Below are 14,578 nucleotides of genomic sequence, written 5' to 3'. Positions count from 1 at the left end.
TGGAAGGATGAAATAGTATGAATTGACTTATGAAAATAATGTTTTTAATGAGAATATGTCACTCATTATTTTAATATGTTGGTAAGCAGTATATTAAAGCAATAAGGAACCTTCCTGGGTTTGTGGTATATGGCAAATATACCACGACTAAGGGGTGCATCTACTCTGCTTTCGTAGTGCCAAAGAACAGCCCTTATCAGTGGTATACTGGCCATATACAGTACCACACCACTTCAGGCCTTATTGCTTAAATATCCAAGAAGTAACAAAAATGGCCACTTTATATTATTGTACTCTGTTTTTGTCCAAATAAAAGTAAGAAATGGGTTTAATCTCTATAATTATGAGCCCAAAATAAGCCTAAACAGCAGACTCAAGGTGCATAGCAACAAATGACACATTGTGTCAAGGACAAGGACCTGTAGATTACAGGTTAGGATGTTCAGTGTGTGGCTGAGCTCCTGAAGATTTTCATACATTAATGTCATACTTGGTCTTGAATAAGATGACCCACCACCCGCCGTGCCCCCCTGTGGAGTAACAGTGGTTTTGCTCACTCTGCACATTGATCCACGCTGTATGGGAGATGATTGCCCGGCTGCTCTCGGACTGGCCCACTTGGCATTCGTAGGGGGCGTCGTCCTCCAATTCGGTTTTCTCGATTTGGAGATAGTACTGTCCTGGAGTAGAGAGAGACACAAAGACAGTAATTCATGTTTTAATGACACATTATGTTGTAATTGCGAAGCTTCGCACAATGAGCTGTAATTACAATGAGAGGTGGTCCATTTAGTCTCTACCATTCACTCTTCACCTGAAATAGCTCTCTTTGTACCCATCCAATGTACATCTATGAACATTTACTATCAAGCCCCTGTGTCTCTATGGGGCACTGGGTCCAAAAAGCACTGAGCTTTGAATTACCTTCAACCGAGGAAACATGGTTGAATGAACACAGATGTTTTGTGTGGGAAATTAAAGACTTGAATATCTGTAATGCTGCCAGATGGTGTGGTTGGTACAGAGCTGTTATAATACTGTAGATTCAGCGTAATGTTTGCCTGCATCATTGATACCTATGGGGAAACAGACTGGTAGGATTCTCATTTATCAGGCACCAAGTTGAAGCCCTTTGAAAAGAGGAGAGAGAGAGTGGTATTGACTACCGACCACTGTGAGAGAGCTTGGTTTCCACACATACAGTACTGAGGAGGATCTTAGCACCAGATACACACTGGAATTCCATCTGTTTATAACGCAAGATGCTTTAGTCCAATTCAGTAAATATTTTCTCTAGCGTCGTGCACACGAATTCGGGGACATTTTGCTTGCAACTTGGTCTCACACCCTGTTGATTTACCATTGGGCTACTTAGGTTTGGAAAATAGCACACTAACCAATGAAGAGGGATAGCTGTGTGGTGTATGAAGTCTGACTCCAGATCTGTCATGATGTTCTATATTGGTGGGAATATGGTATGTATCGATTGAGGAGGACAGACAAAGTACCTCTCCATCTTAAATTTCTCTCCTGATAGTGTTTCACCATCCACGGATTAATATGTTGACTGATGCAATTAAACGTGTGTATTATAGGATGTTTGGGGTCTGGGAGGCTTTTTCCTGTTTTGTGTCACTCTCTGACTCACAGCGTACTAACATGTATAAAATAACATCTTGGTGTGACAACCTCCCAGTCCTAAAAAAGGACTCATCATCAAAGTTGGCAAGATAATTAATACCAACCAGCAGCAATTTTCACATCTATGCTATCATACAGCGGGAAGACTTCGAATTATGAATAATTTCCCTCTTTCCTGAAATTACTCACCACAAATGCCGCAATCAACTTGCCAAGTGTGTGTGTGAGCGTATGTGAGAGTGTGAGAGCTCATTCAGCGCCAACAGACATCACTGATGGTGACAATCAGTGACAAGTATCATCGAGTGGCGTCAAGTGATAACGCTTGTGTTTTTGCTTCTATAGATTTAAGTATGTGTTTGCCACAAGCATATATATCTGTTTCTTTGTTTGTGTGAATATATGTGTATGTATGCATAAGTGTGTGTGTGCTAATGTAGGTGTCTGTGTGTTCATCAGTGTGTGTGTGTGGTTGTTGTTCTTTTATCCTTTGACCCAGTTTCAGTGGAGAGCAGAGCATGTGTGTGTGTGTGTGTGTGTGTGTGTGTGTGTGTGTGTGTGTGTGTGTGTGTGTGTGTGTGTGTGTGTGTGTGTGTGTGTGTGTGTGTGGGTGTGGGTGTGGGTGTGTGTGTGTGTGTGTGTGTGCAGTGCATGCCATTCTGCCTATCAGTGTCTGTGAATATGTGTGCAATTTCTAGAGTTTAGTGTGTCCCTGAATGTCTGTCAGCTCCCGTGTGCCTGTCTGCTAGTGCTGTGTGACTCACGACAGCCAAAGCACCATGGAATAGCACCATGCGGCCCTGTGCTGGTTGATCATGAGCAAATGCAATGCTCATATTTAGGATTGCCTTCTAATTGGCGATTACTTTTTATGCACGCCGTGTGCGGATCCTGCTACATACTTTTATTCTCATCTCTCTCTCTCTCTCTCTCTCTCTCTCTCTCTCTCTCTCTCTCCCTCTCTCTCTCTCTCTCTCTCTCTCTCTCTCTCTCTCTCTCTCTCTCTCTCTCTGTGTCTCTCTCTCTCTCTCTCTCTCTCTCTCTCTCTCTCTCTCAATTCCATTTCAATTTAAAGGTGTTTGGACACACCTACTCATTCAAGGTTTTTTCTTTATTTTGGATTTTGTAGTATCATTTCTAGTGAATACATCAACACTTTGAAGTAACACGTGGAATCATGTAGTAACAAAAAAGGTGTTCAACAAATCAAAATATATTTTATATTTGAGATTCTTCAAAGTAGCCACCCTTTGCCTTGACAGCTTGGCATACTCTTGGCATTCTCTCAACCAGCTTCATGAGGTGGAATGCACCTGGAATGCATTTCAATTAACAGGTGTGCCTTGTTAATTTGTGGAATTTATTTCCTTCTTAATGCATTTGAGCCAATCAGTTGTGTTGTGACAAGGTAGGGGCGGTATACAAAAGATAGCCCTATTTGGTAAAAGACCAAGTCCATGTTATGGCAAGAACAGCTCAAATAAGCAAAGAGAAACAACAGTCATTAATTACTTGAAGACATGAAGGTCAGTCAATCCGGAAAATGCCAAGAACTTTAAAAGTTTCTTCAAGTGCAGTGTCAAAAACCATGATGAAACTGGCTCTTATGAGGCACGCCACAGGAAAAGAAGACCCAGAGTAACCTCTGCTGCAGACAATAAGTTCATTAGAGTTTCCAGACTCAAAAATTGCAGCCCAAATAAATGATTCACTGAGTTCAAGTAACAGACACATCTCAACATCAACTGTTCAAAGGAGACTGCGCGAATCAGGCATTCAAAGTCGAACAGCTGCAAAGAAACCACTACTAAAGGACACCAATAATAAGAAGATAAGAAGACTTGCTTGGGCCAAGAAACAAGAGCAATGGACATTAGTCGTTCTGCCCCTGAACAAGGGAGTTAACCCCCTGTTCCTAGGCCATCATTGAAAATAAGAATTTGTTCTTAACTGACTTGCCTAGTTAAATAAAGGTCAAATAAAAAATAAAAAAAACCTGTGGAAATCTGTTGTCTGCTCTGATGAGTCCAAATGTGAGATTTTTGGTTCCAACCGGCGTTTCTTTGTGAGATAAAGAGTAGGTGAAAGGATGTGTAGTTCCACCGTGAAGAGGTGTGATGATGTGGGCTGCTTTGCTGTTGACACTGTCAGTCATTTTTTGTTAAATTGAAGGCACACTTAACCAGCATAGCTACCACAGCATTCTGCAGCGATACGCCATCCCATCTGGTTTGCGCTTAGTGGGACTAGCATTTTTTTCAACAAAACAATGACCCAACACACCTCCAGGCTGTGTAAGGGCTATTTGACCAAGAAGGAGAGTGATGTAGTGCTGCATCAGATGACCTGGCCTCCACAGTCACCAGACCTCAAACCAATTGAGATGGTTTGGGATGAGTTGGACCGCAAAGTGAAGGAAAAGCAGCCAACAATTGCTGAGCATATGTGGGAACTCCTTCAAGACTGTTGGAAAAGTGTTCCAGGTGATTGGTTGAGAGAATGTCAAGATTGTGCAAAGCTGTCATCAAGGCAAAGGAGCCTACTTTGAAGAATCTCAAATATAAAGTACATTTTGATTTGTTGAACAATTTTTTGGTTATTACATGATTCAATATGTGTTATTTCATATTTTGATGTCTTCACTATTATTCTACAATGTAGAAAATAGTACATAGTACAAATAAAGAAAAACCCTTGAATGGGTAGGTGTGTCCAAACTTTTGACTGGTACTGTATGTTTACATTGCCAAAGTGAGTGAAATAGTAATAAACAAAAGTGAAATAGACAATAAAAATGTAAACAGTAAACATTACACTCATTCCAAAAGTTCCAAAATAATAAAGATATTTCAAATGTCATATTATTTATATGTACAGTGTTGTAATGATATGCAAATGGTTAAAGTACAAAAGGGAAAATAAATAAACATAAATATAAGTTGTATTTACAATGGTGTTTCTTCTTCACTGGTTGCACTTTTCTTGGGGCAAAGGGTCTGTTACGCCCTGGCCTTAGTTATCTTTGTTTTCTTTATTATTTTGGTTAGGTCAGGGTGTGACATGGGGGATTTATGTGTTTTTGTCTGGTCTAGGGGTTTTGTATGTTTATATTCTAATTCTGCGTGTTTATGTAAGTCTATGGTTGCCTAGATTGGTTCTCAATTAGAAGCAGGTGTTTATCGTTGTCTCTGATTGGGAACCATATTTAGGCAGCCATGTTCTTTGGGTATTTTGTGGGTGGTTGTCTTCTGTCTTTGTGTCTATGCACCAGATAGGACTGTTTCATTTTTTCACATTTGTTGTTTTGTATTTTGTAGTGTTCACGTTTATGGTCTTTATTAAACATGTTGAACACTAACCACGCTGCATTTTGGTCCTCCTCTCCTTCAACGGAAGAAAACCGTTACAGGGTCACAAATATTGCTGCTGTGATGACACACTGTGGTATTTCACCCAATAGATATGGGAGTTAATCAAATTGGATTTGTTTTCGAATTCTTTGTGGGTCTGTAATCTGAGGGAAATAGGTGTCTCTAATATGGTCATACATTTGGCAGGAGGTTAGGAAGTGCAGCTCAGCTTCCACCTAATTTTGTGGCAGGTGTGCACATAGCCTGTCTTCTCTTGAGAGCCAGGTCTGCCTTCAGCGGCCTTTCTCAATAGCAAACCTATGCTCACTGAGTCTGCACATAGTCACAGATGTCCTTTATTTTGGGCCAGGGCCAAATAGCATTTTAGTTTGCTCTTTTTTTGTAAATTCTTTCCAATGTATCAAGTAATTATGTTTTTGTTTTTTTCATGATTTGGTTGGGTGTAATTGTAATTGCTGTCATCTCTCTCTATCTCTCTTGCCACTTTCATTTTCCCTTTATTCGCTTCTGAGGGTGACAATGTTGGTACACGCGAGGCTATTTCACAGTCACATAGTCTCTGTAGTCACAGATGGCCTCTGTTTAGACGTCCTCTGTTAAGCCACTACCACCAGGTCCCCGTGGTAACTTCATTTAGGCCTGTGACTGTGTCCTCCATGCATATCAAGGCTATACAGTGTAGGCTTACTGCTACTAAGTCTGTCATACAGCCAATGCAATTAAAGCTGACAGACGCACCGTTCACCCTCACAGCGAACAACCTGTCATTTGAAATATGTCACAAAGAAAACCATTCAAAATCACACACGTCTTAGAGCAACAACACAATGCTCGAACTCTTGGCCCTTTTGACCTGTTTGCGTGGCTTGTGTAGGCCTTCATTCTGCGATTGCATCGCTGTGCTCATAATTTAGACATATTCCTCATGTTCATCTTGTCCATGGGTTGTCTACCACTCAATGTTTTAATTTGGTAGCTTGTGTTCTGCATCTGCTCAAGCTGTAAAAACACATTTGTCTTGGGCTACTACCCATGTGTGTTATCATTTTCTGCTTCCCTGTCATTATTTCTTACCCAATTTTGATATACTGCTTTTCCCACCCATTTCCCCCTACTATTAAAATGTCCCTACTTTGTATTCAACCATAACGCAAACGCCAACCCTACACCTAGCTATGTGTCTGCATCCTGGTTCAACCCTAGCCCTAGCCTCAAACACAACCCTAAATCTAACCCTAGCTTCGTGTCCACAGCCCGGCTCAACCCTGGCCATAACCCTAACCCTAGCTTCAAGTCCACATCCTGGTTTAGCCCTAACCATCAACCACAACCCAAACTCTAACCCTAACCCTTCCCCAGGCTCTCACCTCTCTTAGGGTCCCCCAACAGGCTGTAGCGAGGGAACCCTGGCAGGCTCTGTTGTGGACCCAGAAGCAGGCCATCCTTCACCCACTGGACAACCCCTGAGGACCTCAGCACCTCACACCTCAGTATCACCGTAGTCCCCGCACGCACCGTCATGTTCTTGGGCTGGGTCCTGAACGCCTGCTGGGCCCCCACCTCCACCACACCTGAAGAAGAGAGGGAGGGAAAGGAGGGAAGATGGTGAGAGGATGGAGAGGAAAGAGGGAACAAAGGGAGGGATGGGTTAGGGGGATTGTGAAATGGATGGAGGGAGCGGAGGAGGGTGAGAAGATGGAGGGGAAGAAGGGAACGCTAGGAAGGCAGGGGATGAGGGCTCAAATAAAGATGGTAGAGCCGGGCCACATTATTCATCACATCATATGTTTTATTGATGGGAAATTGGAGCAATTCGGCCCTGCAAATGAGTCAATAATGTAATTACTGCGAATTAAACCCCTCCTCGGTCCAGGAGATAAGGAATGGAAAGGAAGAGAGGGCGGGGGGGGGGGGTCCAACCAAGCCCTCGTTCACCCATTGCTTTTTCTTCACTTGCGATGTCCCTTCGGCTAATTTCTACAGATAAGAGTAATGATATTTGGTTTAATGCCCTCGTTTGTCATAGGTGGTGTGGGGGTGTCGGGAGGTGGGGGTGGGCAATCCCTCACTCCCTGTATGAAGTGAAATGCTCCGGTACACTGCACTGGTGGCTGGAAGGTAACCTTACCGTCACTCAGCCAGCCTGGGAGTGAGTGAGGTGGAGGCTAGAACAATGAGACCAGGATCACAAGGTAATGCGATTGTAGCTCTGCATGCAAAGTCCTATGCTAATTAGGGGCCCTAATATATAAGCATGCATCTTATTTTTAAACTATGCAGTGAAGAGGAGAGCAGCTATTTACACCGCCTCTTTCTGGAAGGTTGTTTGAATCTTGACCCTCTTTGAGCCAATCACAAAGTTGTTTGCGAACTGCATGCTCGGCTGCGCCTCGGCAATGTGAGTGAGAGGGAGAACTCTACGATCAAGGGGACATCAGTCACCTCACGTCAAACGTGAAGGGAAAGATTGGCCATTATAGACGACGCATACAAACAACCAGCCACAAAATCACATTTGCATATCAGTTTACATAAATGAATACACAACAATTCCGTGTACAAATGAGCAGCAAAAGGAAGTTGAAAAACAAACAGGAACAAAATGGATTCTTCTCTTTTTCTACTGCCACTGCCTAGAGAGGTGCATGGGGGATGGAAGTGGTAAGACAGGCAAACACCGTAGGCCATTGATTTCCTTTATCCATCCAAGGATTTGGTGTCTATTTGAACGAGATAATGGCTTGGAATTATGCTATGGAGCTGATGCTGCCCACAAAACTCTTTGGCCTTCGCTGTCACAACGAGATGGAAGCAGAGGCTAGCCATACTCTGGAGTATAAACTGAACCGCTATGAAAAGCATCTGTAATAATTGCAGTTGAAGTTATTAGTATGAAAACATTGGACAGGGTCGACAGAAAGCAGGTTAAGAGAAGACGATACCGGTCACCTGTTAACTTACTGAACAATGTCTCTCTGTTTCTCTCTGTGATGTTTTCAAAGGCAGGAGAGAGAGATGTAATGTAAAGGCATGCTATCAGACCTCATCAACTTGAAATAATTATGTCAGCAGTGCAGTGGGATATGTTCCATTAACAGATTAGTGTGGATGATAAATATTGGTTGTGATAGTTAGATTTATTTTGGAGCTGATTTATTGTATGTGTCAGTAAATGTGCTGTAACTGCATAATGATGCGATCAACACTGGAACTAGATTTGTTTCACAGAGCAAAGGCTTACAAGTACTGTGGGATTTCATGTTGATTGACAGCCACCATTTTTGAATATGATTTACAAAATAATCCGAACAGATTGTCGTTGTCGGAGGAGTTACAGCAGCAGTAAACAGACGGTTGGAAGAACAACAACTTTGACAGCTTGGTGATTCGACAGCGTATTTTGAGAAAACGATTAGCCACTCGTCACAGCATCCTTCTCTTCTGACATTGTGTTGTCGTTAAGCTGTCCTGTTTCTGCTCCCATTCAGTTGGTGTTGCTCTTCTGAGAACCAGCTGGTACATTGGCAAGGAAGTGTAATGTTGAGGCCTTAGCACAATGTCTAATTGTATCAATGTGATTGTCGATGAGTAACAATCCAATGCCAGAAGTGTGCAATGCAAGGTAAGTGAAAGGCAAAGGGTATTAGCGAGGAATAATACCTGATGTGCTGCATACAATTATCAACAACACTACAACAGTCCACAGAAGCCTTGATGCAAACTCATCAGTTGAGTTGAACAGAACTCTAGGTAATGCCTCTCATAAAGTCAATGAGAGCACAGTGCTATAGAGTAGAGTAATGGTGTGTAACTTAACAGAAGGCCTTGCTGAGTTCGAAAGGAGACAATAGGTCCATTGTGGCTGTTTTTCTTACCCCATTGCAGAGTAAGGAGAAGAAGAAGTGGACTAGAGAAGCACGTTGTTGATGACAAACCCATCTCAAACCTCAGGCTCCAATCGTTTAATCCAGGCCCTGCAGAATCCTGAAACGACAAATCACAGAGATGACAGACAGTGAACTGTTTGTCAATTTATTTATTTTTTATTTAACCTTTACTTAACTAGGCTAGTCAGATAAGAACAAATTCAAATTTACAATGACGGCCTACCGTCATGTTGGTTATGTTAGTCAAGGCTTAGTTGACTCAATGTCAAGTTTTGAGTTCCCGAGCACACACAAAGTATTCTCAAAGCGATAGCCACATATTGTGCTAGCTACTGTAGCTAGCTACAGTGCCTTGCGAAAGTATTCGGCCCCCTTGAACTTTGCGACCTTTTGCCACATTTCAGGCTTCAAACATAAAGATATAAAACCCTATTTTTTTGTGAAGAATCAACAACAAGTGGGACACAATCATGAAGTGGAACGACATTTATTGGATATTTCAAACTTTTTTAACAAATCAAAAACTGAAAAATTGGGCGTGCAAAATTATTCAGCCCCTTTACTTTCAGTGCAGCAAACTCTCTCCAGAAGTTCAGTAAGGATCTCTGAATGATCCAATGTTGACCTAGATGACTAATGATGATAAATACAATCCACCTTTGTGTAATCAAGTCTTCGTATAAATGCACCTGCACTGTGATAGTCTCAGAGGTCCGTTAAAAGCGCAGAGAGCATCATGAAGAACAAGGAACACACCAGGCAGGTCCGAGATACTGTTGTGAAGAAGTTTAAAGCCGGATTTGGATACAAAAAGATTTCCCAAGCTTTAAACATCCCACGGAGCACTGTGCAAGCGATAATATTGAAATGGAAGGAGTATCAGACCACTGCAAATCTACCAAGACCTGGCCGTCCCTCTAAACTTTCAGCTCATACAAGGAGAAGACTGATCAGAGATGCAGCCAAGAGGCCCATGATCACTCTGGATGAACTGCAGAGATCTACAGATGAGGTGGGAGACTCTGTCCATAGGACAACAATCAGTCATATATTGCACAAATCTGCCCTTTATGGAAGAGTGGCAAGAAGAAAGACATTTCTTAAAGATATCCATAAAAAGTGTCGTTTAAAGTTTGTCACAAGCCACCTGGGAGACACACCAAACATGTGGAAGAAGGTGCTCTGGTCAGATGAAACCAAAATTGAACTTTTTGGCAACAATGCAAAACGTTATGTTTGGCATAAAAGCAACACAGCTCATCACCCTGAACACACTGTCAAACATGGTGGTGGCAGTATCATGGTTTGGGCCTGCTTTTCTTCAGCAGGGACAGGGAAGATGGTTAAAATTGATGGGAAGATGGAGGGAGCCAAATACAGGACCATTCTGGAAGAAAACCTGGTGGAGTCTGCAAAAGACCTGAGACTGGGACGGAGATTTGTCTTCCAACAAGACAATGATCCAAAACATAAAGCAAAATCTACAATGGAATGGTTAAAAAATAAACATATCCAGGTGTTAGAATGGCCAAGTCAAAGTCCAGACCTGAATCCAATCGAGAATCTGTGGAAAGAACTGAAAACTGCTGTTCACAAATGCTCTCCATCCAACCTCACTGAGCTCGAGCTGTTTTGCAAGGAGGAATGGGAAAAAATGTCAGTCTCTCGATGTGCAAAACTGATAGAGACATACAGCTGTAATCGCAGCAAAAGGTGGCGCTACAAAGTATTAACTTAAGGGGGCTGAATAATTTTGCACGCCCAATTTTTCAGTTTTTGATTTGTTAAAAAAGTTTGAAATATCCAATAAATGTCGTTCCACTTCATGATTGTGTCCCACTTGTTGTTGATTCTTCACAAAAAAATAGGGTTTTATATCTTTATGTTTGAAGCCTGAAATGTGGCAAAAAGTCGCAAAGTTCAAGGGGGCCGAATACTTTCGCAAGGCACTGTATGTTGGTGAAGACATACTAACCTGGCTACTGATCATTGGATGACTCTTGCATGCACTAGTGAATTAACCCATCAACAGTTTTTAGATAAATCCATGAGTAACACTCTGTCTACGTCCATTACATTCTGTTCTAATCTAACACTCCCCCTCTGCCTGTTTCTTTTGGAAAGGGATGTGCATTTTAAGTTAGTTTGCAATCAATCAACTTATCTGTCGCGGTGGAACAAATAATAGTGATTTACCTGATTGAAAACTAAACATTTTCTCATCTGAATAAACATAATGAATTAAAAGCAACGGTTCTTTGAGGCATCTCCCCTCAGTCGATTAGTTGCACTCCAACAGGCTTTGATAAGAATTAGCTCACACTCAATTATTCCTGGCTCTCAGAAACATCAGTGCATTTCAGAGCCCCCAACATGCACTTTGAACACACAAGGGCAATTTTATCCCCCTTCACCACATTAGATGTCTGTTCTGAGCTCTCAAAAACAAATCTGCCTTCTCCCCCCCTCTCCCTGTCTCTCTCACACACTATCACTCTCTTTGTTTCTCTCACTCACTCTCACTCTTTTTTTCTCCCTGTCTGTTTCTCTTTCTCTTTCTCTCTCTCCCTGTCTCTCTCTCTCTGCCTCCCTTTCCCCCCTTCTAATACACCCTTTATTAAAGGGTCAATCTGCAGTTGCTACATGTATATACATTTTTGGACTCACAGTATACAGGACCCAATGATTATTGAAGAATATAACTTCAATATAACTTAACCTCATGAGCTTGGTTCAATTGTCGTATCCTCTCAGAATCCCAGAACAAAAGCTCCAATGTTTGTAAACAACGCAAATGTAAACTAACACTGCATAGCCTCAAAACATGGTTAAAATTATACTTTTGTCAGTCCGTGCTCTGTTTATGAATTTGAGAGTGGTTACATTTCTCCTGCCCAATCCCTTATCAAAACATGGGCAGAGAGACGCTTTGTTTTAACCTGACCTGCTAATTGCCCCTTTAAAACACCATAAGCATTTCAACCCCGACCGATGTTCATGAATTGATTTTCCTCATACTTATTAACCATCCCAGTCTGCCCTTTTCCTCACATCTGAGATCTAAATACCAGAGAGAGTAAAGTGCTGGCTGGTTGGTTTCTATATGTGTAATGAAAGTTCCCCATGCCTTCCCTCCTCCGTTGTGGGAGTGACGCTGTTAATGCAGAACTGCAGAACTGCAGAACTTGGCTGAGAGGGAGAGAGGTGAAACTGGTCTGGAGAGGAAGGCTACATGACTCAACACGTTTCTACCGGACATCTTAATGAAAAGAGCCGCAGCCTACTGACTCTGACCTCCCGTCCCCTCCTCGCACTACCGCCACCACTGCTAACCCAAACACAGGGATTAATTCATTGGGAAAATAGGTCTGTGCACAAAATGGAGGATTGGTTCATTCTCTAGTGTGTGTTTTTGTTTCGTTTCATTGTCCTTGACAATGTTTATTTTAGGGTTGGGTCAGGGCTGTGTCTGTTGGATGGACTCTGATGAAGTCATGTAAGAATTCAAATTAATGGAGAAAACAATTGCAGAAAACAATCATCCAGAAAATAAATCATTTATGCTTTATTGTCACAAACACCAGATAGGTGCAGTGAAATGTGTTCATTTCCAGGGTCAGCTATGGTAGGTTAAGTGCCTTGCTCAAGGGCATCAGCAGATATCAGCAGATATTTTACCTTGTCGGCTCAGGTATTCAAACCAGCAACACTCTAATCACTAGGCTACCTGAGAAAACCATGTACACGAGAATGCATGCATGAACACATGCATGCAAGCACACACACAAACACATATTCAAAATTCACAATATGAGACACAAACAGCTAAAAAAGCAGGCCTTCAGCCCTGGCAGCTAATCGAGTTCTTGTCCTTGCACAGATCTCTGTCATTATCCATAACTAGCTCAACAAGCTTCATAACACGCACACATGCACACAGTATAATGGAATACATGAACAATTACATTCATTCAGTATCTACAGTGCCTTCAGAAAGTACTCACACTCCTTGAAATTTTCCACATTTACTCAAGTGCTATCAAGCTAAATAATGTATTTGTCTAGGAAAACCTTGTACTGTATAATATAATCTGTATTTCACTGACAACAATAGAGTTGTATGAGTCAGGATGAGATTGAAAACTGGTGCTCACCACCCAGGATAAGCATTGTTGTAACTTGCCTGTATAAGTCAGTAGATATTCTACCTTCACTGCTACTACAGTTTCTGACCTTGTCCCTCACTAGCTTTCCACAGATGCAAATGAGAAAGTTTGATTTGAAATTTGATTCGCTCTCGGAGACAAGTCTGCCGTTCTCCCCTCCAGGGTATTGGAGAGAGCAGAGGCATCAGGCGTGACCCCGACAGGTAGATTTTTAATGGCTTCTTTCATAACATCATCAAACGATTCAATACACTCAATCCTGGACCAATTTGATGCAAAACCCCATGAAATCACTCAATGTGCAGAAAATGAAGCCTCAACCTCATGCAACCATGCAATTCAGATATGGTCCTACATCTTAATATCAGGCTCACCCACACACCACCAATATCACCATTAACCTGTGGGCCCAATTACAGGGCCTCATAGGGGAGGTCTGTTGTGAACCCATTACACCACCGACACTCACCAGCAGAATCAGTTATAGGCCAAAGATGTAGATTAGGTTATCCACACGGCTTAATCGAACTAAAATCATTAATTGTGCATGAAAACATGGTTGCCCTCTGACAGTCTGATTAGTGTTGCCTGGGTGAGCCTGCCTGCTTCTACAGACGCAAATAGACAGAGAAAACTTCAAGCCAAGTCAAGGACGGGCAGGTGGACGAGCCAGATTGCATCAGCCTCGTCCAGCAATTTACAGTGGCAGCTGGACAGTATGTCTCCGAGAAGCTCTTCTCACCAATCTGAGCAGAGTGTCTGTCTGCTTGGCTTGGTTTCTGTTTCTGCTCTGTAGGGTCGTCAACTTCGACTCAATGTGTCTCTCTCTCTGACTCCCTCACATGTCACTTGCCTCGAGAGAAAGTTGGGAGAAAAAAAGAGAGACAGAAGGAGAGAAGACCTCCTTTCAAACTTCCACTGACTCATCCTTCTGTCTCCTGAGAGCTCACAGAGAGACTGTGGTAGAGTGAGAAAAAGAGAGCGAAAGTGAGAGAGAGAAAGAGTAAGAGAGACAGTGCATCTCTCATAAAGAAGCCACTAGTCTTTGAATATGCGTAGGGATTTGCATGAGAGAGAGAGAAAAGCTGTGCTTACCTGTTGAGCAACGTCGAGGCCCCGGAGCCACTCTCTATGTCTCGCCTGATCTCACGATGTCGCTTGGAACGAAAGTGTGCAGTGTGGATAAGAAAGAATGCCAATAGGACTCTCCCACTCTCTGACTCCACACATACTGTATCATCCTCTTCTTAGACAGGGAAAAACACAGGAGGAAGAGAAAGAGGAGTGTGTATGAGGGTTAGGGGGGGTCATCTTAAGGAAAAATAGATGACAAAAAAACAGCTGACAACAAAAAAGTGATGCCACACTAGATGGTTTACATTGGCTATGGATAGTGAGTATATTGGCTAGGGATAGTAAGAATATAGGCTACGGATAGGGAGTATATAGGCTAGGGACAGTGAGTATATAGGCCAGGGATAGGGAGTATATTGGCTAGGGATAGGGAGTATAC

General features: G+C 42.3%; 1 protein-coding gene across 2 annotated transcripts in view; it reads right to left on the bottom strand.

Moving 5' to 3' along the window:
* nphs1 (NPHS1 adhesion molecule, nephrin) overlaps positions 1 to 14,311 on the bottom strand; it is a 60,551-nt gene extending 46,240 nt beyond the window's left edge. Inside the window, exons 1-4 of one of the 2 annotated variants that reach the window (XR_005035922.2) lie at positions 14,161 to 14,300; positions 8,888 to 8,996; positions 6,380 to 6,583; positions 558 to 680 (exon numbers count right to left, since the gene is read on the bottom strand). Coding sequence is in view for 1 of the 2 variants with exons in the window: in XM_036942939.2 (XP_036798834.2) it covers positions 558 to 680; positions 6,380 to 6,583; positions 8,888 to 8,951 (391 nt within the window). In the remaining variant the exon portion in view is untranslated. Of the gene's footprint in view, positions 1 to 557; positions 681 to 6,379; positions 6,584 to 8,887; positions 8,997 to 14,160 lie in introns of both variants that reach the window. The other variant, XM_036942939.2, reaches the window with a different exon arrangement.
* Between the last annotated feature and the right edge of the window lie 267 nt (positions 14,312 to 14,578).

Source organism: Oncorhynchus mykiss, chromosome 2, assembly GCF_057628025.1.
Source record: "Oncorhynchus mykiss isolate SJ-2025 chromosome 2, ASM5762802v1, whole genome shotgun sequence".
NCBI classification, from domain to species: Eukaryota; Metazoa; Chordata; class Actinopteri; order Salmoniformes; family Salmonidae; genus Oncorhynchus; species Oncorhynchus mykiss.
The sequence above is the reverse complement of the archived record's forward strand: the minus strand, read 5'-3'. Positions and strand labels throughout refer to the sequence as shown.